Here is a 26,621-nt window from a genome sequence, read left to right as displayed (position 1 = left end):
CTTGGCTGGATTTGTATTTGAATTAAACAGTATTTCCATGTACAGCAACAGTCTGCGTGCAAGTATGAAAATGAGAAGAGAGTGCGACATACTTTGTTTAAATGTTAACATCCAGAAGTAGAAATAACATAGGCATGAGGTCATTTGAAGACTAAAGAGAAAGGAAGTTAAGGTACCAAGTATCTATGAATGATAAACTCAATTTGATTTTAAAAGCCAAGGTGCTGACAATGACAATATACAGGGGTGGGCAAAAGTAGGTTAATAATAATAAGTAATACAACAGTTAATAAATAGTAATACAAGAGTAAATCTATTTTGGGTATGCACAACTGTAAACCTCCTTTTGCCCACCCCATATATTCATCTGGGGATCTTGGGCCGGAGGGAGAGATAGGATTTAGTTTAGGGGATGAGGGATCTTCTTCTTGCGTCCTCACATGGTCTTTCTTCTGTGCTCACATATCCCTGATGTCTCTGTACAAAATTCCTTTTCTTAAAAGGACAACAGTCAGATTGGATTACAACCCTTCTTAATGGCCTCATTTTAACTTGCCTCCTTTTAAGAACCTTTCTCCAAATAGTCACATTCTGATATACTGGGGGTTAGGGCTCCAACATAAATTTAGGGGTGGGGGACACAATTTAGCAAATAAGACCTCATGTCTGGGCATGTTTGTTATGTTTGCGTTTTTGTTTCTGTCCCCCACTTGCCTTCACTTTCACTTGTACAAGATCGACTCTGAATCCGTAGTTCACGTCCAGCTCCCCCTCCCCCTCAGCCTACTGTGTGTCCCTTTATAACCCTGAACAGTGCCCCTAATCAAACTCACCCTCTCCCTCCTACTTCCTCCCCTTTGCCCTGATTTAAAGTTTTCTCATCATTATTATAGTTTTGTCTTCTCTCAGTAGCTAAACGATTACAACATCAGGTTAGTTTTTCCACAGAAGTGGATTTTACACGATCACCTGTCGTTTCCATCGCCACTGTCCAAGTTCTTCCCTGCAGCACAAATTGATGCAGGAGCTTTGTAACTAGACACCCCCCAGCCCCTGCCATCCCGTCTCACTTTTTGTACTCCACAGTGTATATCATTTTCAGATTCATTTTTCAAAAGTTCTACTTTTATGTCATATTCTTACCCCGGTGGCTCCCTATCACCTACAGTGTAAAGACGATATTTCTCAACTAGGCATTTGAGGCTCTTTATAGTCTGATTCCTACCTATTTTCCAAATGCATCTTTAACTCTTCAGCATTGATTCTCACTCTTTTTCCTATATGGCATCTTAAGTCTGTCCCATAGCTTTGTTGGTGCTGTTGGCATTCCTGGCATGCCTTCTCCTTGTGTGTTTCTGTCTCCTTTCAAGTATTACCCAACGTTTGAGACTAATTTGAATTGAATCCCTACCTTCTCTATGATGGAAGCCCTCCCCTCCCTTTAAAAAACACTTCATCTCATTGAAATCTCATTTCTTAGTGTTCTTGTGACACTTAAGATGTTGGCCATAGCATAAATGTCCTGGCCGATTGGCCCAGTCATCAAGCAGCCATTATTGAGCTCCACTCTGTGCCAGGCAGGGTAGGTGCTGAGGTCCCAAGAATACTCAAGGTTTGGTCTCTGCTTTAGGGTTATGATGTAATGGGGAAAGTAAACAGGATGGAATCGACCACCGTGCTGAAGCTTGACAGGGTCATGAGCAAGAGCGGCAGCAACACTTGAGCTCTGCCTCGGTGTCAGGGATGAGACATTTGAATGGCATTTTAAAGTGACGGTAGAAGCTTCCAGGTGGAGAACAAGTGCAAAGCATTCAGCCGGAGAGAGCTCCGCATGTGAGGACCTGGAGCAAGGCAGGCAGTGGGAGGGCAGGGAGTGGGGTTGTGGCATGAGAGAAGAGTGGACAGCTTGGAAGGGAAAGATGATTGTGTTTTGTTTTTAGGAAAATAACTCTTTATACTATAACATGTACTTGGGGAAAGGGGTACAACTCGGGGGGTAGGTAGGAAAGAGATGAATTAGGAAGTAATTGTTGTAGAAACAAGCAGAAGAAACCAAGAGAAAAGACCCTATATGATTTCACCTGTGTTTGTGTGAGTGTATGTTTAGTTTCCTCAATCCAATGATAAACTCGGGAGCCACGATGTATGTTTTATCTATTTATCTTTATATACTCACATTATTTAGTATGTTAGTGTGTCCTTAATGAATGCTAATGATATGGCTTAGGCACTGCTCATTACCTTCCCACCAGACTTAGAATGTGTAAAAAGTAGTGCCTGGCTCATTGTAGACACTGAATATAATGTTGAACACGACTGAATCTATGGTATGAATTACGAAGAGCTGACTGTAAAATGAGGAAAGAATAAAACATGCACCGCTGTTTGCATGGTTTGAGTGGCTAAAGGTGACCTTGTTAGTAAATGGACTGGCGCCTCTCCCTGTGTGGTTCCTGTGCAGACAGTGGAGAGCCTGGCGTGGTTTGGGGAAATTCCCAGGATGAAGGGCAGAAGATCATAAGTGTTACTTAAGTGGCTTAAATGAGTGAGTCTCCACTCTGATTGATGTATCTCTCTTTCTCACTGTTTCCTGCAGACATTATATAATCTGCTTTCATCATGGGAGAAATAGAGCAGAGGCCGACTCCAGGATCTCGACTGGGGGCCCCAGAGAATTCGGGGATCAGTACCTTGGAACATGGACAGAAGCCGCCCCCAACACCTTCAGGAAAACTCATGTCCATCAAAATCCAAATGCTGGATGACACCCAGGAGGCATTTGAAGTTCCAGTAAGTTGGGGGTGTATCTGTGAACTCAAGTGTGTGGGCAGCCTTCGGCATGGGGAAGTTCATCTCATTCCTGTGTTTTAGTGACATGAGGTGGCAGGAAGAGGGTCTGTGTATTCAGCATCCCCCCTTCTCCAACACTCTCCTCTGACCTGTTCTCCATTTATTCATGAACTGCCTATATAATGATATCAGTGGGCACATCACTTGAATTTTACTGACTTTCCATATACAAATATATATGTGTATGTATATGCATATGTACTATATATATTTGAATTGGAGAGAATTGTGGTCTTGTGGCTGGATCTCAGTTTAATTTGCTTATCACAGGCAGTTTCTCTGTGCGTGTATGCATGCCACTGCTCTAAGGTACTGGGAAGAAAAATCCTGAGAAGACCATCGAAGCCCTGTATGGGTGTTCTCATGTCAGAAGAGAAGTTGACGCCCATGTTTGTAGGTGGGGAGTGGGGTGTAGAAAAACCCTGACCTGAGCCCACAGTGTGGCAGCTCTGGAAGGGCGGAGGCCCACGATCCCAGGGGTGGAGCAAAGGAGCATCTGGGAGCTGGGCAGTGAAGAAGGAACCGCCAGCCTTGGCCTCTTCCATCAGTGGGAGCCCCACACCACCATGGTCCTGCTATTTTCCTCAGAGTCCCTGCCTCATCGCCCCCTGCCCTCCCTCATCCCCCCAACCTCCTCCGAAAGCAGAGGTCAGGGATCCACTAGCAGTCATGTACAGATGGGGGAGTTCTTGTTCCCAGGCAGGGAGAGTGAGGTGTGCGGCCAGCTCTCCAGAACTTTGCATGCTTCTCAGGAATCATTATCCCTTATGTGATGAGTCCATAGGATTTTTAGCACACTCTGGATCTTGTTTTCCATGTTCCGTCTTGGGTTCTAAGCACCACCTCTAACATTGTGGGGGAAGAAAATAGCTCTCGAATTCCAAACAGCCAACTTATAAAGAAACTTTGGGAACATAACCTGTTTTTAAAGTGGAGCCGATCCGTCTATTATTCCCGTTGGCTAGAGCGACTGAAACTGAAGTCGGCATTAATGTCTGTAACCCATCATTTAATCATTTAAGTGATATGATTCACTAAATTATATTCATTTCAAAGAATATTGTCCAGAGAGTGTGAATTATCATTGTCTCAGGGAAAGATAAGCCTCAGAATAGCTATGTATAAAACTACCAATTTATTGTACGTCGCAAACAACTTTCGTGTCTTTCTAATTTTCTTGTTTTGGAATTTCATATCTGTCAAGGCCTTGGGAACATCTTCGTATTTTGGTGAGCAAAGCTGTTTGCTCATCTGCTGAAATTGTAAAAATAAATTGAGGAGCTCACCTGCTAGCCTGCTAGAATTAGGCCTTTTAGAACGCATGGCCTGTCCCTTCTAACCCCCCTGCAATTTTTCTCTGCATTGCCAGACTGGTTTGGTGAGGTATTTAGTTTCAGTGTTTCAGTATTTCCTATTTGGTACTGTTAAGGGCTTCTGAGCCCAAGTCCCTAGCAACACATTCTATTCAATGGTGTTCCTGTATGTGGTTTGGACTAGGGAGCTATCAAATGCTGCTGTTGTGTGCATGAACTACAGGGAGCATTGTACTATATTCAATTGCAGTTCTTCAGTTTCCCTAAACCAAAGAATGTCAAGACTGTTCTTAGCTACTGTTTAGGAACTATATAGAAGCTCTCTGCCTAAGAAATAGGAATAGAAATGTTTTCATCCTTCAGAATTGTATTACTTGACAATTTCTGATGTCTGTGCTTTGTATTTGTAATTCCTCTGCTTGGAGGGAGCCTTTCTCATTGGCAAGCCCCCCCCACCCATAAACTCCTATGCATCCTTAAAGGCCTTATCCGTTTTACCCAGATGCCAACTCCTTGAGGCAGTAGCTGGGGCTTTTTCTTCCTTCCTTCAGATGTTTGTTCATACACCTATTAGGGTGGAGCCTGACTGCCTGGGTTTAAATCCCAGCTTCTCCTTCTAACATATTGATCACCTTGAACAAGGTACTTAACCTCTTTGTATCTCAATTTTTCACCTGTAGAGTGAGACTAATAATAAACCCTACCTCATTTTATAAGAACAAAAAAGAATTGATACAAGTAGGGTGTTTAGAACAACTCTTAACACATACTGTGAGCTTAATACAAAAATGATTAGTGGTATTGATGTCTGTCACCTCTCTGCTGGCTTCTCGGGGCACATACCTTGTCTCATCCCTGACACCTAGCACAGCACCTGGTATGTAGTAGGTGTTCATTAAATGTTTGCTGACTGAATGTTGGAATGAGTTTATTTTACAAGTAGAATTAATTGTTAATTTTTCACATGCCTCATCCATTCATATTTTGTTTTCACTTTTCTAGTTTGGTTAGAATGTTCTTTCTCAACCAGTGAGAATGTTTTTTTATAAGTGCTTGTAGAAAGGCAGCTATCAGCATTTTTATTGACTAAGCTGATTCTAAATTGCTACCTTGTGCTCTTTATGAACTGAAACAGCCAGGCCTTCATGCAGCTGGAAGGCATCAGGCCGGTCATGGTGACTCACGTCACTGTGCTCAGGATTGGAGGAGAGTGACACAGGATTGCAGGAGACTCAGCTCCTCATAACTGCTTTAAAACTTTGCTCCAAAACTTTATGCTGTGAGTTCATCAAAGCTGAGTGACCCTGGAAGAGTTCCCCTCGCCCACACGTGATCCCTCCTTTGATTGGGGGCCCCAAGAGAATGAATTCTCCTTGCTCACTCACATTTGCTGCACAGATGAGCAGGGCACACTGCCAGAAGTCATTACAGTTTCCCTTTGGGAACATTCTCCTCTGAACCATGTTTTTCCTTGGGGATTGAATTTCCTGGGCCTTTTCTTATTACTTTTCTTGTAGAGCATGAATATGGGCAAAGTCATCATTGTAAATGCAAATTCCCCAAATGTTTCCTGGCACAGATAACCAATACTCTCCAAGATCGCCTCCATCGCTATTTATAGCCTTTAAAAAAATTATTTAAGACTTTAACCTTTTCAAAGGCCTCAGCAGTGAGCATCACACTTTTCCACTCTGTAGCTAGTTTTACCACTACCTCTGCTCTTGAACTTGGGCAATCTTTATAGGTATTTCCTCTGCACAGTTGAAAGTTCTACAACAATACTTATAGTAAATTCTTCCTCAGCATTTTATCATCTTTATGTGGGAAAAGCTGTGCAAATAAGCCTCACCCTGTGGTTTATGGTATATGTAGCTTCCTCTTCCAACCAGAGGTTATAAAACTAACCGACTCTTGAGGATCTGAAAGGGTTAATGACCCCCCTCCACTCCCCCGCCAGTATCATCACCCCTTAAGGTCCCTGAGAAGGTTTTATGTGTCCTGTCCTCATGACCCCCCTGGTAAACAAACACGCTTCCTACTGACGTTTTTAGGATGAAGCAGATGGTTTCTTCTTCAAGTGTTTATTCAGTTTGTGTGTTTTCATTAGCAAGGTCACTCTAGGAAGAGCCAAGAAGAGCAGAGGAAGTAAAACCAAGCCATCTTTTGCTTCTCTTGAGCAGCCTGGGTGAGAATGGTTGGGATAGATGCTCATGGGTGACAAGGAGACTCCTAGACTTGGTTAAGGAGTTAGCAGGAGTGGCCTGGTGCAGGCAGGTGGAAAGTGGTGAGGCCTTTAAGAAGCCGTACCACAGTGTTAATTGTGGCAGAAAGAACTCAACGGCAACCATGGCCATCCCAAGAAGCAGTCATTGTGCCTTTTTGTAGTTGTGTCTTGTCATTGCTTTACTCCAGTGCCTTTATAGCTTCCAACTGCCCCAGGGTAAAATATGAACTTGAGTTGGGGAGGCTGGGAGAGAGCAGTGAGCCCTCATTGAGGGTCTGCTATGGACAGCCCAGTTTCTTGAGCTGCTTCCATGTTATCTCCACCACTTTCCTGGGTGTTTTACCTGCTGCATGAGCATCTCATGCCAGGAAATTCTTTTGTTTACATGCTTATTTTTGGCCTCCCGCAGGTAGAGTTTGAGTGTGAGTTCTTTGGGGAGCAAGGCCTCTTCTGTTCTTTATCATTGGATCCTACACCTGAACAGTGCCTGGACCCAGCAGTTACCCAGTGCTCGTCACTGACCCACACCTATGTTCAGTCATTTAACTCTCACACATTATGAGAAGTGGCTGGTGCTGCCTTCTCGTTGAGATGAGGGAACTCATGGGAAGAGCTTTTGCAGAGTTAAGACAGGATTTGGATTGAAGACCAGCCCTCATGACTGCCACACTCTCCGCCTTCGCTGCACCGAGCAGCCACCTCATAAGATCCACGGGCTTGCACTGCCTCACCCCAGGGTCGTTTCATACTTGCCTCCAACAGCTCCCAAGGAGAAGGTTAGCCCATTCTTCCCTTCCTGCTGCTCTGGGTCTTGCCTCGTTTTAAACACCATTCATGCTCCACTTGTAACAGGTTGATCAAAAATCCCACCGACTGTCCAGGCCTCCCCCCAGCCCCGGCTCTTGATGGGGGCCACCTTTCTCTTCTTACAGTACTTATTGCCTGTACCTCTCATTAGACTTTGAGTCACGTCCCTAACCTTCTCTCCCTAATTAGTTCCTTTATATCCCTGCCGAGACTTGGTTTGCTCACCTGTAAAATGAGGTGTCTGGTCCAGATTATATTCAAGGTTTCTTTTCTCCTTTTTGTTTTTTTGGAAGTTTGGACCCTGTGTTGACATCTTTGTTGATCAACTGTGTAACTTTTCTGTGACTGGATTTGTTAATTCTCAGGCAGATGGTAAACTGTGAAAAGGGATTTTTAATTAATAACCCCCTCCCCCACCTTCCAAACCCTGATCAGACACAATAGTTATTGTGTACCTGATAAGTGCTAAAAAGAATATGTGGTGAGGATGCTATGATTTATATGATATCCTATGATTTATATGTGATATGCTATGATTTATATATGATATGCTACTTACGGGGCATCAGGAAATGTCGAGATTTAATTTGTGTGTGTGTATGTGTATGTATGTAACCTCACTGAACAAAATTGGTCCGAACTACATGCACTTGACAATGGGAATAGAAGACTGAAAGAAATCAAATATTTTCTAGAAAACACAGTAGTAGTAGTAAATAAACAGGTGTGTTGAAAACAGAAGCATCTATAATTTTTAAGAGAAGTAAGTTTGCATGTCATAATAAAAGAGACTGTAAAGGTTTTTTATTAGGGGCAAAATTGCCTCTGCTCTCTCTGAGACCTAATTAGGAGTCTCTTACTGTCAGCCCTTCAATGATGAAACATTTATTTCATTTTCTTACCTTTTAAAATGTTTAACAGCCATTTAATTTCTTTAATTGTCACCGAAACCTGGGCCTGACATCAATTGAGAGCTTGTTCTTCCGAGGGCTTTGTGATTCCAGGAAAGGTCTTACATGGTTGTAGAATTCCAAAGCTGTCTGCTTAAGCTTCAGCTCAGAAAAAGGAGTTTGTCTTTTTAAAAAGTTCTCTGTGTGTGTGTCTGTCCCTCCAGTTTACATCAGGAAAAGCTGAGGCTCCGGCTTCCAGCTGGGCTTGTGCTCACTCATAGCAGCTATGTCTTTAGGAAATCACCTTCCTTTTCTCTTTGTCTTATTTTGAATGAATTTTGTTTCCCTTTTTATTTTTTTTCAGCCATACTAGGGGGAATGTGCCCTCTTTGATAAGCAGCTGAAAATTTTTTTCTCTTGTTCCCAAAGGGACGGGGATGTACGTTTAACTAAAGGTCTTGGGGGAAACCATGTCTTCCTCCTCTCTCTCTCTCTCTCTCTCTCTCTCTCTCTCTCTCTCTCTCTCTCTCAGAATTACTGGTCTCTGGCATGGGCTTGTTCCCTCTGGTTGACCTGATTATAGTGATATTAGAAGGCAGGTATGAGTTTCAGGGCTACTTTATTTTCTTTTGTCTTTAAAAATACTAAATTTATTGGAGTAACATTGGTGAATAACTAAGTTTCAGGTGTTGTGTATTACATTGAGTGCTCACCATCCAAAGTCTAGTCTCCTTTTGTGTGAAATGCGCATAACAAGGAGGTGATGGGTGCTGCAGTGTTGGTGAGACCTAAATAAAACTTAATTGGCCATTTAAAACCAGAGGGAGATGTGTATGCCCAGAGCTGTGTTAACTGCCCCTTAAGCAGCTACAGTTTAAACCAGAATGAGGAGAAGGAATTTCACAAGTTCACTCAACTTTTTAAAAATAAGCCAATGTTTTTTTTCTCCTTATCAGTGTTGCTTTTGGCTCCTTTTATTAGCAAAGTTTCTGCAACAGTATTTATGTCCACTCTGCTTTGCATAGTCTCTTCTGTGTTTTATTTAACTTGAATGATAAATGGTGCTGTCTGGGTCTGGCCTCCTGAGGATAAATTTAAAGGCTATTTTAATAGATTAAAACTTTTTTCATAAATCATTTCAGCCCAGTACTGTTAGCCTTCCTTTCTAGCTCCTTAGAAGCGAAGAGTAGAATTTAAATGTTGGCCCAGAATGTTTGTGAGTGCCCCTTTCAACTCCAGAGCTTGTGATCAAAGCAGGTTCTGCTGCCCTGAAATGATGGCAGGAATTCTTGAACAGCTGTTTGCTATTTTCTCCCTGAAAAAAGGATCACTCAGTAGAACCTAATAAATAAAAAGAATACACTGTAATTGAGAAGGTCTGTATCTGACATTAAAGTGGCCAACATCCTGAGAGAACTAGGGAGTTGGAGAAGCAGCTTTTTTCTCCTCTCTTTTAAATGGAGATAAATTTTCTTAATTATAAGAAACAACAAGGTTGAAGGGGAAAGTGTAGGACCTTGGATCCTGGCTTCATCGCTTAGTAGCTGTGTGGCTCTGGATGAGTAGATAACCATTCCCAACCTATTTCCTTGTGTCCAAATAAGGAGACTTCCTCCTTCATGCTGCCAGGTGAAACTCCGATGAAATGCCTCTGGTACACTCTGCAGAGTTCTGGACACATTAAGTTCTCATAAAAGTCAGTCCTTTTCTTCCTTACAGTCTAAGCTTTAGCTTCATTACTGCTCTTCACAGGAATGGAGACCCTGCGTTCACTGTAGAGCTGCCGGGTAGGTGACATGGAAGGAAGACAGCAGGTGAAAACACTTGTAAAAGTTGCACACTTGTGTCAGGTGGGGTAATTCTCCTCCCCCACCCCCAGCGTTTTGTATAGTCTTCCGTTAGACTTGAGCTTTCTTTGGAGGGTGACTCGTTACCTAAAACAGAGATGTACCCCAGTTGGCTTTCAAAGGGCTACAAGAATGAAGTGATGCTTAGACAGTGGTGATGAATTCTCAAGTTCTGACAAGCACATTTACTTCCTTTTTTAAAAAAACATATATTCAGCTTCTCTGAGCTTAAGTTAGTGTTTAAAATTGAGGGGTCTCCCTGGTTGGGTGGTTCAGTTGGTTGGAATGTTGTCCCATACACCAGAAGGTTCGCAGGTTCAATTCCTGGTCGGGGTGCTTGCGGGAGGCACCTGATCAGTGTTTCTCCTCCCTCCCTCCCCCCTCCCCCTCCTCCCTCTTCCCCCTCTCCCTTCTCTTCTCCCCTCCCTCTCTCCCTCTTCCCCCTCTCCCTCTCTCCCTCTCCCTCCCCCGCCCCGCCCCTTCTCCCTGCCCCCTCCCCCTCCCCTCCCCCTCTTTCTCTTCTCTCCCCCTCTCCCTCCCCCTCCCCCCCCTTTAAAAATCAATAAAGCATATTCTTGGGTGAGGATCAACTAAAATAAAATTGAGAGGCTTCTTTTAGCTTAAAATTTTTATGTGTGCTTTAGCTTTGCTCTCAGTCCTTGGTCTCTATTTACTCGGATCGAAGCTCTCCGTTTTCTCACCGCCAGCGCTTTTCTGGAACCCTGCATCCATCCAGCACAGACTGGACGCTGGGTTTCGGGACCCTCGGGCAGCTCTTCCAGCCCGGGCTCAGTGGCCCAGTTGAAGGGAACGCTTTGCTGGCTAGTCCCTCCTGTTTGCATGTCAGTGTGAAACAGACTGACACACAAATCAGACTGATTTTTAAATTATTAGCTTTTTTTAATGATTCACTTATTTGTAGTCTTCATCACCATTTGAGTTGGGTATCATGGTTCTAACTCCTGTGAAAAATATGGAATGACTTCATCAATTTGGGATCACCTGTAACTAAAATGATTATATAGAAGAGTGATTCTAAAGGTCTTTAGTACTTCATAGCTGAGAGTTTTGTAGATTTATCTCTCCTCATTTATACAAACAGGAAGCTAGCCTAGATACCCACAATGGAATTCTGTGGCCCTGCAGTTACTTTATGGAATGTGATCTTGGAAACATGATATGAGTTCCACAAATGTTTATGGACACACAAGGCAAGGTGCTGCTGGTGATAAGAAAGTGAATAAAAATAATGACTACCCTTTTAAAAATCCCTTGCTGTGTGCCAGGCATTGTGCTAAGTCTGTGCATACGTTATCTCATTGGGTGGCTGACCGGTGGCCCTATGAGGTAGGCGCAAATGACCCTGGCGAGGCATAAAGGGCGTAAGAGACTTGGTCTAGGTCCTAGAGCTGGGGACAAGGGGCCAGGTCCCAGCCCAGCATCTCCCCACAGTTACACCCTGCTTTCCTGGCCGTAAGCACCCATTAGAGAGGATAACCCAGCATGTCAGTCATGCTGTTCCCAAGACAGATGCCTGTGATAGGCTCTCCTAAGTGGGTAGGAAATTGAACAGGTTTGAGTCTGCGGGAGGGACACCCCGTGAACGGAGGACTTGCAGTGTCTTCTAAGCGTGACTGATAAGGACTTGAGACAGAATGCCAGGAACTGACAGACACGGGAAATGGAGGAGGTAGAATTGCTAGTACTTGGCAGCCAGTGAGAAGGGAGCACCCAGAGAGAGGGAGAACATAGGCAGTCCTTAGATTTACAACCTGCGTAGCACCCTGCTGTCACAGAGGACTCGGAAATCAGTTGGCACAGGCCTTTCTATGACAACTGTTGTACTAGAAATAATGTCTTCCTTCAGTTGACGGGAAAGGCGCATTGCTAATGTTGCTAATAAAAGGCACTGCCTTATTTTAATCACAAAGGAGAATCTGTGGCTCTGTAAACCAACCTCTGGGAGATTCATAGTGATTATGTAAATTGCACAATCTGGAAGTATCAAATGGAAGTTGATTGCTTGGTTTCCATGTATATTATAAAAATTATATATACTCTGCATTTCAATTTCCTTGTCGTCTAGAAGCTACTCAGTTCAACTTGCCACACCCAACTGAAGGCCAGGCTGGAAAACCATTTAAATCCAGCATCTTAACAGACTCTTTTCAGAATCATTGCAAAGGATAGGGGTGGTTGCTGTCATTAGTTTGTTGTTTAATTTTGATGCAATTTACTTATGAGGTGAACTATAAAGTGCATTTGGCTACTATGTAATCTCCCAGTGGTCATTTGTCTGGATGTGTTTGTGTCAGCAAACAGCACTCAAGTGCTCCATTACCTTTGGTCTAGACATAAGACTGTCTGTCTCATGCATTGAAAAGCAAGACCAAAGAGCATTGGTTATTAGGGTATCACAGCAATATCTTTTTCACTGTGAAAATCTGCATTAGTTTCCTAGGGCTGCCATAGCAAAGTAGCATAAATCGGAGGACCTACACAAGAGAGATGCACCCTCTTAAAGTTCTGGAGGCTTAAAGTCCAAGATCAGGGTGCTGGTCGGGTTGGTGTCTTCTGAGGGAGAATCTGTCCCACACCTCTCTCCTACCTTCTGGTGGTTTGCTGGCAATCTCTGGCATTCCTTGGCTGGTAGACTCCAGTACCCCCATCTCTTCCTGCCTTCTGACCCAGTGTTCTCCCTATGTTGGTGTCTCCACATTTCCCCTTTTTAATAAGGACACCTGCCCTATGGAATTAGAGCTCATCCTAATGACCTCATTTTAACTTAATTACCTCTGTAAAAAGCCTGTTTGCAAATAAGGTCACATTCTGAAGTACTGGAGGTTAGGACTTCAGTGCACGAATTTAGGGGACACAATTCATCACCACCCCCCCCCCCCCCCGATAAAAGCATATTTAACATTATAAAAAAAGAACATGTATTTCACAGTGAGCTGCAAGAGGGATTTCCCTCAACACACAGCTCTTTAAAGCAGTTTAGTCTTTGTTCTTACTGCAAATTTTATAGAAAAATTTCCTTTTCTTTTTAAATGCTTTGTTAAAATTGATATTTAGAGAGAGTGAGGAAGGGAGAGGGATAGAGAGAGAAACATTGACTTCAGAGAGAGGAAAGGAGAGGGAGAGAGAAAGATAAAAACATCAGTGATGAGAGAGTCATTGATTGGCTGCCTCCTGCACGCCCCTTACTGGGGATCTGAGCCTGCAGCCTTGGCAAGTGCCCTGACTGGGAACTGAACCTGAGACTTCTTAATTCCTGGGTTGACACTCAACCACTGAACCATACCAGCTGGGTGAGAGATTTTCTTTTTAATATTTCTTGGAAAAACATAGTTAAGGCTCATACTCAGAGCATCCCTTAATTCCAAATTCTCAGTATGTGGAACAGCAGAAGTAAGATATAAAAGGCATGTGTGACTGATTGTCTCAGGGTACAGGGGACACTTGAATGTGATCGATGTCCGATAGTAAATATTTAGTGACATTTTAATGAAAGCTCACTATCAGTGCTTGTCATCTTTTTCCAGTGCTTGCAATGAGTTGGTTTTCTGAATCCTAACGGATCTGCCTGTCTGTCTTGTCCCTCTCATTACACTGTCCTTTAGCCTTGTAGTGACCTTGGCCCTTTTCTCCCAGGTACCCGGCCCTCATTGATCTCATGCTCTCTGTTCAGATCTCAGTGATTTAGCATTTAGGATGCTCCTCCCTTGCTTTGCTGCGATTCTGGAAGTGGCCACAGCTCCTTCCTTCTTGGCTGCTGCACCCAGGTAGTTAAGAGCTGCTGGAAAAACTGACAGTACTACAGAGGCTGTTGCCACTGTAAATTTACACACTCAGATCTCACCTGGTCTGCGGAATATCGTGGCTACTATAAAAGAGTGCCCTTGGCCACTGCTTTTCTGTGTCCTATGGTGGCAGTTGCAGACCTTCTAGACCCTGCAGGTCCTCTTACTCGTGTGACTCCACCAGTCAGATTCACAGCAAGAAACACATGACAAACTAAAAAGGTTTTACATGGAAATAATTCACTGACAGGACAATTCTTAGAAGCACGGACAGGAAGAGTTCAGGATGGCGGTAAGGGGTAATGAAGCAGCAGTGGGAAGATGTTATCACCCTTAGTCCCGAAGGGGCAAGAAGAGGGATTGGATCCCAAGATGGTCTTACTGTGGCCAAGCGGGAGGGCCCTGCCAGCAGGAGCCAGGCCACAGCAGGGCCAGGGGGTGGTGAACAGCCCACCTTCACTTCCTGACCACCCGTCAGTGCCTCTCATTGCTGATCCCACCCAAAGCCCACAGGAGAGCCAAGATGGGCAGTCTGGAGAGTCCAGCCAGCAGGGGCAGTGAGAGAGCAGCCAGGGTGCCTTCTCTCTTAGGAGATGACCAAGACTCTTAGATAAAATCGAGGCCTCTGGCATGGGCTAATCAGGGTCTAAAACTTAAGCTTGTCCCTGTTCTCTGCTTTCACTTCTATCCCTGCAGTCTCAGGTAATGAGTTGCCCGTTACACCCACTGACCTGCCATCCTTCATCCCATCTCCTGCAGAACACTGCTTCACACATAGGCACTAGATACCTTTTATTCACATGTAAGTTCTGTGATTCATGGACATGCCTTTATTTAATTTGTAGACAGTTTTATCAGTAGAATCCAAATGATGAAGAAAAATACGATACACAGGCCCTAGCCTGTGTAGCTCAGTGGTAGAGTATTGGCGTGGGCACCAAAGGGTTGTGGATTCGATTCCTGGTCAAGGGCATGTACCTGGGTTGCAGGTTCATTCGTTCCCCACCCCTATTGGGGCACGTGCGGGAGGCAACCAATCAATGTGTCTCTCTCATGTTTATGTTTTTCTCTCTCTCTGCCCTTTCCTCCCTTCCACTCTCTCTGAAAATCAATGGAAAAAGTATATCCTCGGGTGAGGATTTAAAAACAACAACCAAGAAAGCCCCCAAAATAAGCCACACAGCATATACTGAATATATAAGTGAGTTGAAACAAAACTTAGATACTACTGTTAGCCATCCTGTCACCCCTTAGCCTGATTTAGTTATTTTTGTAAGAACCAAGATGACATATTAGAGCTGGAATGTCTGGTTTTGTAATACAGTGCAGAGAACGACTTTCCCTGTATTAATTGGGTTTCACAGCTCATCATTTTACTGTGATGACTGGGGTTCCCACGTGCTGACCACGTGCTGACCACGTGCTGACGCGCCTGCTCAGTCTCCTGGTGTGTGGGGCTCTCACTCATTATTCACATCTAAAGAGGAAAAACTTCGTTCCAAGCAAGGTCTTAGTGTGTCCTAACTTTCGAAACCCCTAATGAAAAGTTGATCTTCTTCCCCGCCTACCTTTCCATTCCAAGGGCAGTTTCCCTGAGGTGGGCTTTTCCATTAGTGCACACTGCTGCCTTGCTTGTTCTGAAGCTCCTGAAAGGTACATGGGTCTCAGAAAATAAAGTCCTAATTTCCTTCAGAAAACTGGTTCAACAGAAGCTGAGACACCAGCCAGCAGCCCTCTGGTGTCCTGCCAACCCAGGGCCGTTTAGAGAGAGGTTTTATGTGGGTACAAGTAGCATTGCTTAGTCTCCAAACTTATTTTTGCCCTCTGCTGGGCTCCAGAAATGCTTGACTAAGGTTCCTGGGGCATTGGTTTTGTTTTTGGTTATTGTTTGGTAGAACACAAGGGACTAGACTAAAGCAAGCTCTTTTTCTCTGTGCCCTGTACCCATATGCGCCCCTGGGGCAGATAGTGATATTTCTAAGTACTACGGGCACCGCTTTCTGCTGTAGCATCAAGGTGACACTTCAGTTGCTGCCTGTTTCCTTGGCTATTCCCTCGCTTAATGATGCAATTTGACGTTTGTTTAAATATAGGTATTCATTTGCTAGGGCTTCTGTAACAAAGTACCACAGTTGGGGCAGCTTAAACAAAAGAAATCTATTGTCTCACAGTTCTGAAGGCTGGAAGTCTGAGATCAAGGTGTTGGCAGGTTTAGTTCCTCCTGAGGCTGTGAGGGAGGATCTATCTGCTCCAGGCCTCTCCCCAGTTTCTGGTGCTTTGCTGGCGATCTCTGCCAATCTCTGCCTTCACCTTCACATGACATTCTCTCTCTCTGCTTCTGTCTCCCAGTTTCTTCTTTTTATGAGGCCACAGTAATATTGGTTAAGGGCCCACCCTAATGACACCATCTTAACTTGATCACTTGCTTCCAAATAAGGTTTCTGGGGACTGGAGCTTAGGACTTCAACATATGAATTTGGGGGAGCAATTCAACCCAAACATATAGTAGCTTTCACTGTTTGGCTTCTTTATGAAACATCATTTTAGAAGTGGTTAGACCTTTTGTCGCTGTGACTTCTGGCTGTACAAGTTTGGTTCCTGTTTTCTGCTCTGGTTCCCTTGGAGCACAATGTAGGATGGGACATTTTCCCAGTAAGTGGAAGAGACCTTCAGCTCCCCAAACTGTCTTAAATCACACACATGCATCATTAAAATGAGACCTGTGCTATGGGTAGTCATATTAGATGAGAAACCTTGGCTGTTTCAATCAAGTGAACTGTAGGAGTAGATTGGTTTTGAGTCATTTCCCTTCCTTCCCCAGAATTTTTCAGTGACTCAGTAATGGGAGAGTCACTGTGTAGTACCTCCTAATGTCTTCCTGTTGCGTTTCTAACGTCATTCACTCTGATTCTGGCAAATATCCATTGCCTGGATGTATTAGTCCAGGTTGAAAAAAATAAGCCTTCTCTGTTAACCCAGAATTCTCTGTCTTCAAACAGTTATGCCAAAGAACATCACTAATCATTAGAGAAATGCAAATTAAAACTGCAGTAGTATATCACCTCCCACCCATTAGGTTGGCTGCTATCAAAACAGAAGATAACAAGTGTTGGCGAGGATGCAGAGATTTGAAACCCTTGTGCCCATTTGGTGGGAATGTAAAATGGCAGCCCCTATGGAAAATATTATGGCGAGTTCTCAAAAAATTAAACACAGAATTACTATATGATCTAGCAATCTCTCTTCTGGGCATATATCCCAAATCACTGAAATCAGGGTCTTGAAGAGATATTTGTACATCTGTGTTTAGTATAGCATTATTTACAATAGCCAGGAGGTAGAAGCAGCCCAAATGTGTGTCGAGGATGAATGAATAACGTGGTATATGCATAGTTTGGAATATTATTCAGTCTTAAAGGAAGGAAATTCTGACACATGCTACAACATGGATGAACCTTGAGGATATTATGTTAAGTGAAATAAGCCAGTCACAAAAAGACAAATACTATGTGAATCCAATTACATGAGGTACCAAGAGTAGTCAGATTCATAGAGACAGAATAGAATGGTGATTGCCAGGGATTGGGGGGAGGGGGAAATGAAGAGTTGTTTTTAAAATTATTTTTAATTTTTTTCCATCACCATTTATCCTTCCTATACCCTCTCCCACCTGCACCCACCCCTCTACCCCCCACAGTCACTACAGTGTTGTATGTGTCCATGAGTTCTTTCTCTTTTATGCTCGGTTCCTTCACCCTCCCAACACCCCCAATCTGAGCTGTCTGCCTGCTCTCTATCTATGTGTCTGTCTCTGTTTTGCTTGGTAGTTCAGTTTGTTCATTAGATTCCACATATGAGTGAAATCATATGGTACTTGTCTTTCTCTGGCTGGTTTATTTACCATAAGGGCCTCTAGGTCCATCCATGGTATCACAAAGGGTAAAATTTTCTTCCTTTTTACAGCCGAGTAATACTCCATTGTGTAAATGTACCACAACTTTTTTGTCCACTCATCTACTGGTGGAGACTTGTAGTTTCAGTTTTGCAAGATGAAAAAATTCTGGAGATCTATGTGAACATACTTAACACTACTGAACTGTACACTTTAAAATGGTTAAGATAGGAAATTTTATGTTATGTCTGTGTTTTTTTACTATAATTAAAAAAAAATTGGAAACTAGTTAAAATAGTCACAGCTGATTTCAGCTCTTGAGGAAAATAGCCTAGACCTTTGTCTCTACTGCACTATACTTCAGTTGAATCCCGAGAGTGTACCAGGCAAGTGTTGGGAGTTGTGGGAATAGATTCAAGTATTGTGACTTCATCTCTATAGATAACTGATGAAGATGCTCTGAAGACGACATCCAAGGTAGCATTTAAGTTTCACTAGCATGCTGGGCATCAGTGGGTGTTTATCTCCTGTTTCTATATCATTAGTTAACATTTTATGGCTCTTGTCTCCTAGAGAGATGTTAAATCCTTTAAGGCTGGAATGGGGTTCTTTGTGACCTCTACAACTGCCGGTGTATGTCTTGCACACACCAGGAGTACATAGTTAATAGACCTTCTTTGTTCATTGATCTGCTCATGGGACCTTTAGCATATCACTTAATTCAAAGGATCCATTTACCTCCAGTTTCATTGTTTGCTGAGTTTTAGGCTCTCTAATGATTGAGGACACTTTGGAAAGATAATTTCAAGATGATACTGAAATTACCAAAGGTGGTATGCATATTTTATTTTCTAGCAATTTCTATGTGAATTGACTAGCTGACATAGGTTTTTAATAACCTCAGAAACTGAATATTTTAATATTGCATAAAATATATCTTCCAGTAAGCAAGCCGAGTAGTATCTTCTTGCTGCACTTGGCACACAGATCTGTAATTAAATATTGTTTTTGAGTAATGTCTGACATTCGAGCAGAGATCTGCCAAGACATACCATTTGGACCTTGCTCTAGTTAATTCCCAGCAAACGATAAATTTTCTATTCTTTGCCCTGCCCACACTTTCTCCTCCTTTGCAAAGTCTCATCTGACAATGAAGATGAAACAAGTCAAAATGGTATTTATTCTGCTTCTATTGTAGCATTTGGAAACCTGTAGCCAAGAATTTTTACAAGCAACTTTAAAATTTGTGTCCCAAGAGGATAGCATTTGAGTAGATTTTACCATTATGAAATCCTTTCTATTTATCTTATTCAACACTTGGGGCCTCTGAATGACAGTATAGAATATTATTAACTTATGGTGGCAATGGGACATGTAGCATCATCTAATAAGTATTTTTTCTTAGAGGATAAGGTCTCAGCACAGCAGATACTAGCAGCTAGAAGGGAGATGTCAGCAACATGGGTGCAAAGCTGTGGGACTTGCAGTATCTCCCTTCTCCTGAGTTACTAGGCCTCATTTATCTCTATTGTATTGGCCATTGCAAGCTGGAGAAGTAGATAAAGAAAAAGTAGAATGAATATATAATTTTTGTGTGTGTTTTAAGAATTATTCAAAGAAAAAAGCATTATTTAAAATCCAAGTTGTGATGGTATACTGGTATTTCCTAGCAGGTTTCATAATGGTTGCTGGTCATGCCCAAGAGCCAGGGGGCCATGGGATAAATGAAAGTCGTTGCTTTTTACTTGCCTGGGAGAATTTGGTATGCCCCTCTCTAGTGAGAGAGAGAGAGAGAGAGAGAGAGAGATTGATTGGGCATTATTGAAAAAAATTCATTGTCCACAAAGCTTTTGTAGCACCTCATGTTAATAATTGCATGTTAACATGATAACTTCGGACATTAGAGGTTTTGGTGTCTTTGAACAGATTATGAGATTTAGTGAGAACCAGAGAAACATCTGGTCTTTAAAAAAAATTTACCGTAAAACCTTACGAGTCCCTTCATACACACCTGTAAAACAATGTGTTCATTTTAGAAAATAGGGAAAATGCATAAAACTTAAAGAAAAAAGCCCCTGTTATTTAACCAGACAAAGGTATGGGTATTTTATGCTATTTCCATACAGTTTTTTAAAAAATATATCTTTATTGATTTCAGAGAGAGGAAAGGAGAGGGAGAGAAAGAAACATCAGTGATGAGAGAGTCATTGATCGGCTGCCTCCTGCACGCCTCTGACTGGGGATCGAGCCTGCAACCTGGGCATGTGCCCTGACCGGGAATCAAACCCCGATCGCCTGGATCCTAGGTCGATGCTCAGCCACTGAGCCACGCCCGGCCAGGCTCCTTACAGTTTTTTAATATATTTTCTCAATCAAGAGTCTTTGAGTTGTAAAGCAACAGAAAAAGATTCTGGCTAATATAAGTAGAGGAGGCGGCTTGTTGAAAAGTCACTGAGAACAGTTTACCACGGCCAAATAACATGGGCTGGAATTATTGTGAGCCGGGCAAACACCCCATTGGTCTTTTAGAAGATCTTTTCATAAAACCAGGCATATTGTACATGTTGGCCGTTCCTTATTCTATCCACCTTGGGAAACATAGTTACTGTTGGGTGGAGGGGATCTCAAAGAGGAAGAATCTAGGAGTATAGGAGATAAGCAGAGAAATTACCTCCAGCTTGTCCACAGCCCTGCGATTACAGGGAATGGTTTAGCAGTTCCCCGTGATGGGCTTGGGGAGCAAGGATAACTGCAAAATACTTCCTGGGCCAAGCTGATATTTGGACAGAAGATGTAGAATGAGTCCTTAAGATTAGGGCAAGGGAGGGATAGAAAAGTGACGGCAGAAAGATAAAACCCTGGACAAGCTTAGTGTCAGCTGGGGGAGCACAACAGAACCAATAAAACAGTTTATGGGGCAAACACGTAGCTTTTCCCACTTCGATGCTGTTTTGTAATCCATTTCTATTGCTGTCTTAGGATCCATAAAGGGACCACAGTGTTTTTCTCCTTCCTGTAGAGAATAAAATATCCTCGTTAAGATTTGCTCTTTCACTTAGGTTTTTGGTTAATGACTCTTCGGAGCCTTCTTATTTTTCCTTCCCATAGTCTCCCATTTAAGTCTTCCACGTTGTAAACCACGGTTTGGTATGCGGTGACTTCAGACTTCATTTACTGTTATTTTGGAGAACTGCTAGGGTTTGTAGGGAAAATTATTTATCAGAAGTAGTTTTTAGGTTTCCGTGCTGTCAAGGTAGATTCCTTAAATGGGCACTAATGCACCTAAGTAGTAAGGCGGGTAAGGATCATGTACTTACAAATTATATGTCTACTGAGAGTGCAGTGCTTGGAAGCTTTGTAGAGGGAATGATGTTTTTGATAGTATGGTCTGATTTTCCCAGAAAAAGGCCTTAATAGTTTCCCTGAATACAGAAGATCACGTGAGGACCCCACGGAGGCCTTATGTGCTGTTGTCATTCAGGAGGGCCCTGCCAAGGTTTGCACTCCCTCCCGGGCCCGGCCCTGCAGGTTTTGTGGTTCTAAATGAGTAGTATTGCCCTGGGTTTAACTCTAGGGCCCAATGGTTTTTCTTGGCAAAGTATAGATAGTTGAGGGCGTTGGCAAAGCACCTCATTCAGCCCATCTTACTTTTTTGTTTACATAGAGTTCTTTGTTGAAATACAGGGATTGTTTAAAGAGGGGGTGGTGTTAATAACATTTTCTTCCTCTCCTGAGTTCAGAACCAACTGAGGAGGCACACTGTTTACCGCCAATCATAGCGTCAGCCCTAAGACTGAAAATGCTGGACTTCGGTGCTGGCCAGCGGTGCTGATAACTGTGCCTGGGGTTAGACAGACTCACCACCCAGTCACTGGCATACAGATGGGGCCAGCACAGGTGCCCTGAGGTGAGATCTGTCCAGACTGTATATGCTGTGTCCGTAGGCAGGACTGACCAGAAAGGGGAATGGTCTGAGTGAGAAGACTCAGATGCTCCCCCTAAATTCACCCATCACATTAAGACCTACCTCAGGGAAGGAGAGAGTGAGGGGTTGGGGGAAAGGCCAGGAGGGTTCCCCAGTGGGGAACCATGATTAGGAAATTATGTTTACTTGTTATTACAGGTTCTACGGAGGATTCTGTGTATGTGAAGAAATTTGATTTCTTGGGTGAAACTGAGAAGCTCTGGGACTCACTTTGCTCACTACTTAATTCAGTGAGGAAGTTTTGTATTCCTAAGGAAGTTTTTACTTCTTTTCAAACTTCAAAGATTGTGGTCGAGGAACGACAGGAATTCTGACTTTTTATAGCATTACGTATAAATCATTTGGTGTCTTCTGCTAGTGCTCAGATCTCAGATGCTACTTAGGTTTTCCTCTCAAATAAAAGTGCCCTGCTTATCTCGGGAAGGTGCCAGCTGTCAGTTTCACAAGGACTCTTGGCTTGTGTATTTCCTTTTCAGTTCAGAAATTAGAAACAGTGAGAGAGCTATCTCACTTCTTCACTGGTGTGAGTAAATGTGTCTACATCTGACTCTGAGGATTTCTTCCCTAATCAGGAAAGAGTCCACGTGTGCAACCAAGTTGTGACTTCACTCGCTGTCACTTTCTTCTGGCAAGACTTATTTTGCATTAGCATCTTGGCTGAGTCCTGCAATTTTATATCCTGTGCAGGTCAGCTGTTTCTTAAAGGAAACTAGCCTCCGCTTGGTGCTGCCTTTCAGCAGTCTGGAGTGTTGAACAGGGACTTTCTTTCACCTTACCTCACCTTCATTCTCAAACCCTGTCCTTAGATGGGGAGTTGAATTTTTGGGCACTCTGTTAGACCAAGGAAGCTAGACTGCATTGAATATTCTTTGAGGCAAGCTGGGAGTAAGTGGCTTGTTGGCCATGATTGATCTTGAAACCAATTGGGAACTTAAACTCTCAGACATTAGAAAGAGGGAAAAACTCAGAAGGCAGCTCTGGGCTCGGTCAGGTCCCTGGCACTGGATCAGAGAGAGAGAAGTCCTAGAGGACAGACCGCGGTAAACGGGGGATTCTAGCTTTTCCTCACCACAGTGCCTGTGAGCTTTGGGATGGGAAAATGAAGTGTAAAGGTGTGATTTCTCTCTGTTTACTACTTCCAAACACTTTAAAAAAAAAAAAGTAATCCCCCATTGCCCTCAATTTTAAACATAATGCAAGCAACACTCTCATTATAGAAAACTGGAAAATACAGAAAAATAGGAAAGAGAAACCACCCGTAGTATAAGTTAAACCTGTCAGAGTAAAAAAATACTTAGAAATGATATTAACGAGCAGGGAAAATGTCTAAGGAAAACTTAAGGGAAGGAATTTAAACAAGATCTAAATAGTGGAAGAACACACCATACTCCTAGATGGAAAGACAGTACATAAAATATTCTCTCTAAAGGAATTTACACATTCTGTGCCCTTGCAACCTGAGCATTGCTTTTTTTAGGTGGTGGGGATGGGAAACCAGGCAAAATGATTTTAAGTTCATGTGGGTGAATAAATGTATGAGAATCAAGACGTTTTTGAAATATGTAAAATGGGGCTTACTCTTTCAGATGTTAGAGTTTTAGAACCATTGAATTAAAACAGCAGGTACTGGCATGGAAATAGAATCAAGATTCCTTGTACATATGGGAATTTATATATGTAAAGTGCATTTAAATTGGGTGGAAAAAGAATGGTTTCTTTAATAAATGGTGCTGTTTTGCTTAGCTATTCATTTGGAAGAAAACATAGCTTTTCCATCTCAAACCAGATACAAGAAAAACTTTCAGATGGATAAAGCTCCAGCTTTAAATGTAAAAATAAATAAAACATTAAGTAAACTATTTATATAGCCTTTGGGTTATATAGGACATTCTGAGACCATAAGGAAAAAGGTAAGGAATATACCTAGACATTCATTCATCCATCCATTCAGTCATTCATTTTGCTTTTCCTGCCAGATACACCAGCTTCAACCTAATTTGACCATCTCCACACCCACATCCTGGCTGATTTTTACCAAGAACACATTGATACAGCCTAATTAGTTGATATAGTATAATAGTTCTATTATTGTTAGTTATTATTAGTATAATCTCCATGTTATAAACTTTTCATAAACACTTTTAATGTGAGTTGAACAATTCACTAAAGATGCTGTAGACACTGGGGGAAATGAAGTTGATACATTAGCCCTACACTTCCTGAAATTCCATTTATAACTGCAAAATTACAGCTCACCCTTGGAGCCAGTCAAGTAGCTGGTAAATTTGAGAATTAAAAGCCCTTTTGACTTGAGAACTAATGTTGTCTCCCCACCTCTGCCCAGGTATCCTGGGTACCTCACTTCATTTTTTTGTTCTTCCTGATACAGTAGACCTGAGTTTTTTGTAGACAAAGTATACTCAGAGCTTACTCTACCTACCATGACCTTTATTTACACAATAGACTTATTAGCTCTCGAGGATGGTCTTTATCCAGCCTGATTTTAAATTCTGTCTATTCTTACAGCCAGTTTGTCTTTATTCTGCCTTAATACTAGTTCCAGACTGAGGTTCTGGTTATGCCTATTTATTTGCTCTAAGATTTCTGATTGGAGCCCTGGCCAGGTGGCTCATTTGGTTTAAGCATTGTTTGGTTTGCCAAAACAATGTGGCTTCGATTCCCAGTCAGGGCACATACCTAGGTTTGCAGGTTCAAGTGCTGGTCCGGGCACATATGGGAGGCAATCGATTGATGTTTCTCATATTTGACGTTTCTCTCTCGCCCTCTTCCTCTTTCTAAAATCAATAAAAATGTACCCTTGTGGGAAAAAAATTCTGATTGGACATTTAGGATTGTGCTGCTTTTTGAGAGCCTATGTGGTGGGATGGGCGAGTAAGGGTGTAGTGGTGGGGAGGGGCTGGAATTGGTCTAACAGGAATGCAGCTGATAATATTTATTTACTCCCACTAATTCTTGAACCATGAAAACACTCTTACAAAATACATGCAAGTATATACACATATATGCACTCACATTTGTGCCGTATTTGAAAATGCAAGCTCTAATTACTTGGCACTGTTCCTTAAACATAACAAGCAGTTGCATTTTCAGCTACACATGATTACTGAAACTCAGATTCTGTGTATGCATCCAAAGGAATGTTACTGAAGGGAGAGGGATGGGGAAGGAAAGAGAAGTCAGAACATGTTCTTGGTTTGAGAGAGAGGCAGAGAGGGGCTGTCTGGTTTTCAGTGTGCTCAAAGTCTTTGGCTCATTTCTACACAGGAGGGAAATGTGACTCTCCATGTTGGTCTCAGCAACAAACTGCTACTGGTGCCCACTCCGACTGCATGCTCCTGGCTCCCCATTCCCCGTCTGCTGTTCACTTCCTCCCGTACCTTTCAGGATAGCAGCACTCCCTGTCTAATTGTGCTGGAGGAATGATCCCCAATACAGGGGCCAAAGGACTATGAAACCAGTCCCTTCCGTGTCTGTTAGCTGTGGTTCTGGGGGCCATTGTCTGTAATTAATTGTGCCCATAAGACATGTTTGGCGGGGTGTACCCAGGCCTCTCCCCACCTCACTGCCTAGGTCTTTTTTCTGTGAACTGAGCATATTCTTTGTCAACTACCTGAGAGATGTCTTTCTCTTCAACTTACTCCAAATTAATTGTTTTTCTTTCACCATTCTTTTTCACTTTTCTGGGATGTGGGCTCCTCCTTTCTATAACAAAGGAAGTCATGGGAAGCAAACACCATCTTTACTGAAAATGGAAAACATAGCATACTTATTTATTCCTCTCACCTCCATACTGCAGCCCCGGCTCCAAGGTGCAAGAGTGTCCCACAGGCTCAGAATGGGGAGAATGGGTGTTGGTGCCAAGTAACGAGGGCACTGTGTCCAGTGTGATAGTCTACTTTTCTAGATGACGGTGGAGACAAACTGGCCCACTCCCAGGAGAGGCTTCAGCATCTCTTTGCCTGCAGAGCTTCTGGAGTAGGCAGCGCCCCTCTATGGGGGGTGGAGGAGGAGCCCTTTGGGTCAAATTCAAGGCATGGACTTGATAACCACTGGAGCCCAGCTCCTCTGCAGTTAACACTGGGAGGACTCAGAAAACTTAAAGCCTGGAGTCTTGAGTGTTTTATAGCCACTAATTTATTAAGCTCTTTGGCTTTCTTAGTGTGGTAAGTAATAGAATTTAGAGATCTGATCTTCCATGTTAAAATGGGGGTGCCACAAAGACATGGCAGACGCCTCGGAACTCAGAGCAATATCTGAACCTCATTTTCACGTCTGAGGGGAATGGCTGGGCTTGGACTTTGTGTCTTATGTGCTCTCTACCCCCCCCCCCATCTCTGCCCTCCCTCAGGTCCTTAGTACCTGTGGACAGAAACACCCAGGCCCAGCTAGTCCAAAGACCTGCTGGTAGATTTGTCTCCCTCTGTTGATGTGGGCTGTCCTGCCTCTGATCCGGCTTAGCTGGTGGCACTCGGTGTTCCGTGCCACTCTTGGGGTCCCCTGTTCCTTTGGTTTTGGGCCTCTGCTTTTTTGCCTATTTAGCAATGCAGATAAAAAGATCATTTGAAAATTGTTCCTAGTATTGTCAGTAGTTTTCAGTACTGGGTTTGTTCTGGACTGCTGGTCTGAAGGATGCTGGAAAGTAAATCCATCAATTCCTTGGAATAACTTGGAGCAGCAGCAACAAGGAAGCAGTAAGTTTTCTGAAGTGGACTCTAGATACTGTGAGCACATGGTGGTTTATACGCACAGGGGCGCATACTAACTGCTAGACCGGCAGAGAAGGAGGCATTCTCTACGCTGATGTACCTCAGCTATTTCTGAACAGCATTGTCATTTATTTAATCATAATTCCCACATTTGGCCTTGACATTATTAACATTTCTGTCAAAATGATGTTTAAGTTGTCATTTGCAGTGATTTTTCACAGCGTGTGTTTTTGGGGTTGCTGATGTCCACGTGTTCTGTATTTCATTCTCTTAGGTTGTCTCT

General features: G+C 43.0%; 1 protein-coding gene across 5 annotated transcripts in view; it reads left to right on the top strand.

The window, feature by feature from the left end:
* Window positions 1–26,621, top strand: part of FARP1 (FERM, ARH/RhoGEF and pleckstrin domain protein 1) — a 256,565-nt gene that overhangs the window by 46,981 nt on the left and 182,963 nt on the right. For all 5 annotated transcript variants that reach the window (XM_081129008.1, XM_081129004.1, XM_081129007.1 and 2 more), the window contains exon 2: window positions 2,597–2,790. In XM_081129008.1, the coding sequence (XP_080985134.1) occupies window positions 2,620–2,790 (171 nt within the window). In that variant the 5' untranslated portion in view covers window positions 2,597–2,619. The remainder of the gene's footprint in view (window positions 1–2,596; window positions 2,791–26,621) is intronic.

The sequence above is a fragment of the Miniopterus schreibersii genome, assembly GCF_964146895.1.
Source record: "Miniopterus schreibersii genome assembly, chromosome: 2".
NCBI classification, from domain to species: domain Eukaryota; kingdom Metazoa; phylum Chordata; class Mammalia; order Chiroptera; family Miniopteridae; genus Miniopterus; species Miniopterus schreibersii.
This window is presented reverse-complemented; position numbering and strand designations above follow the sequence as displayed.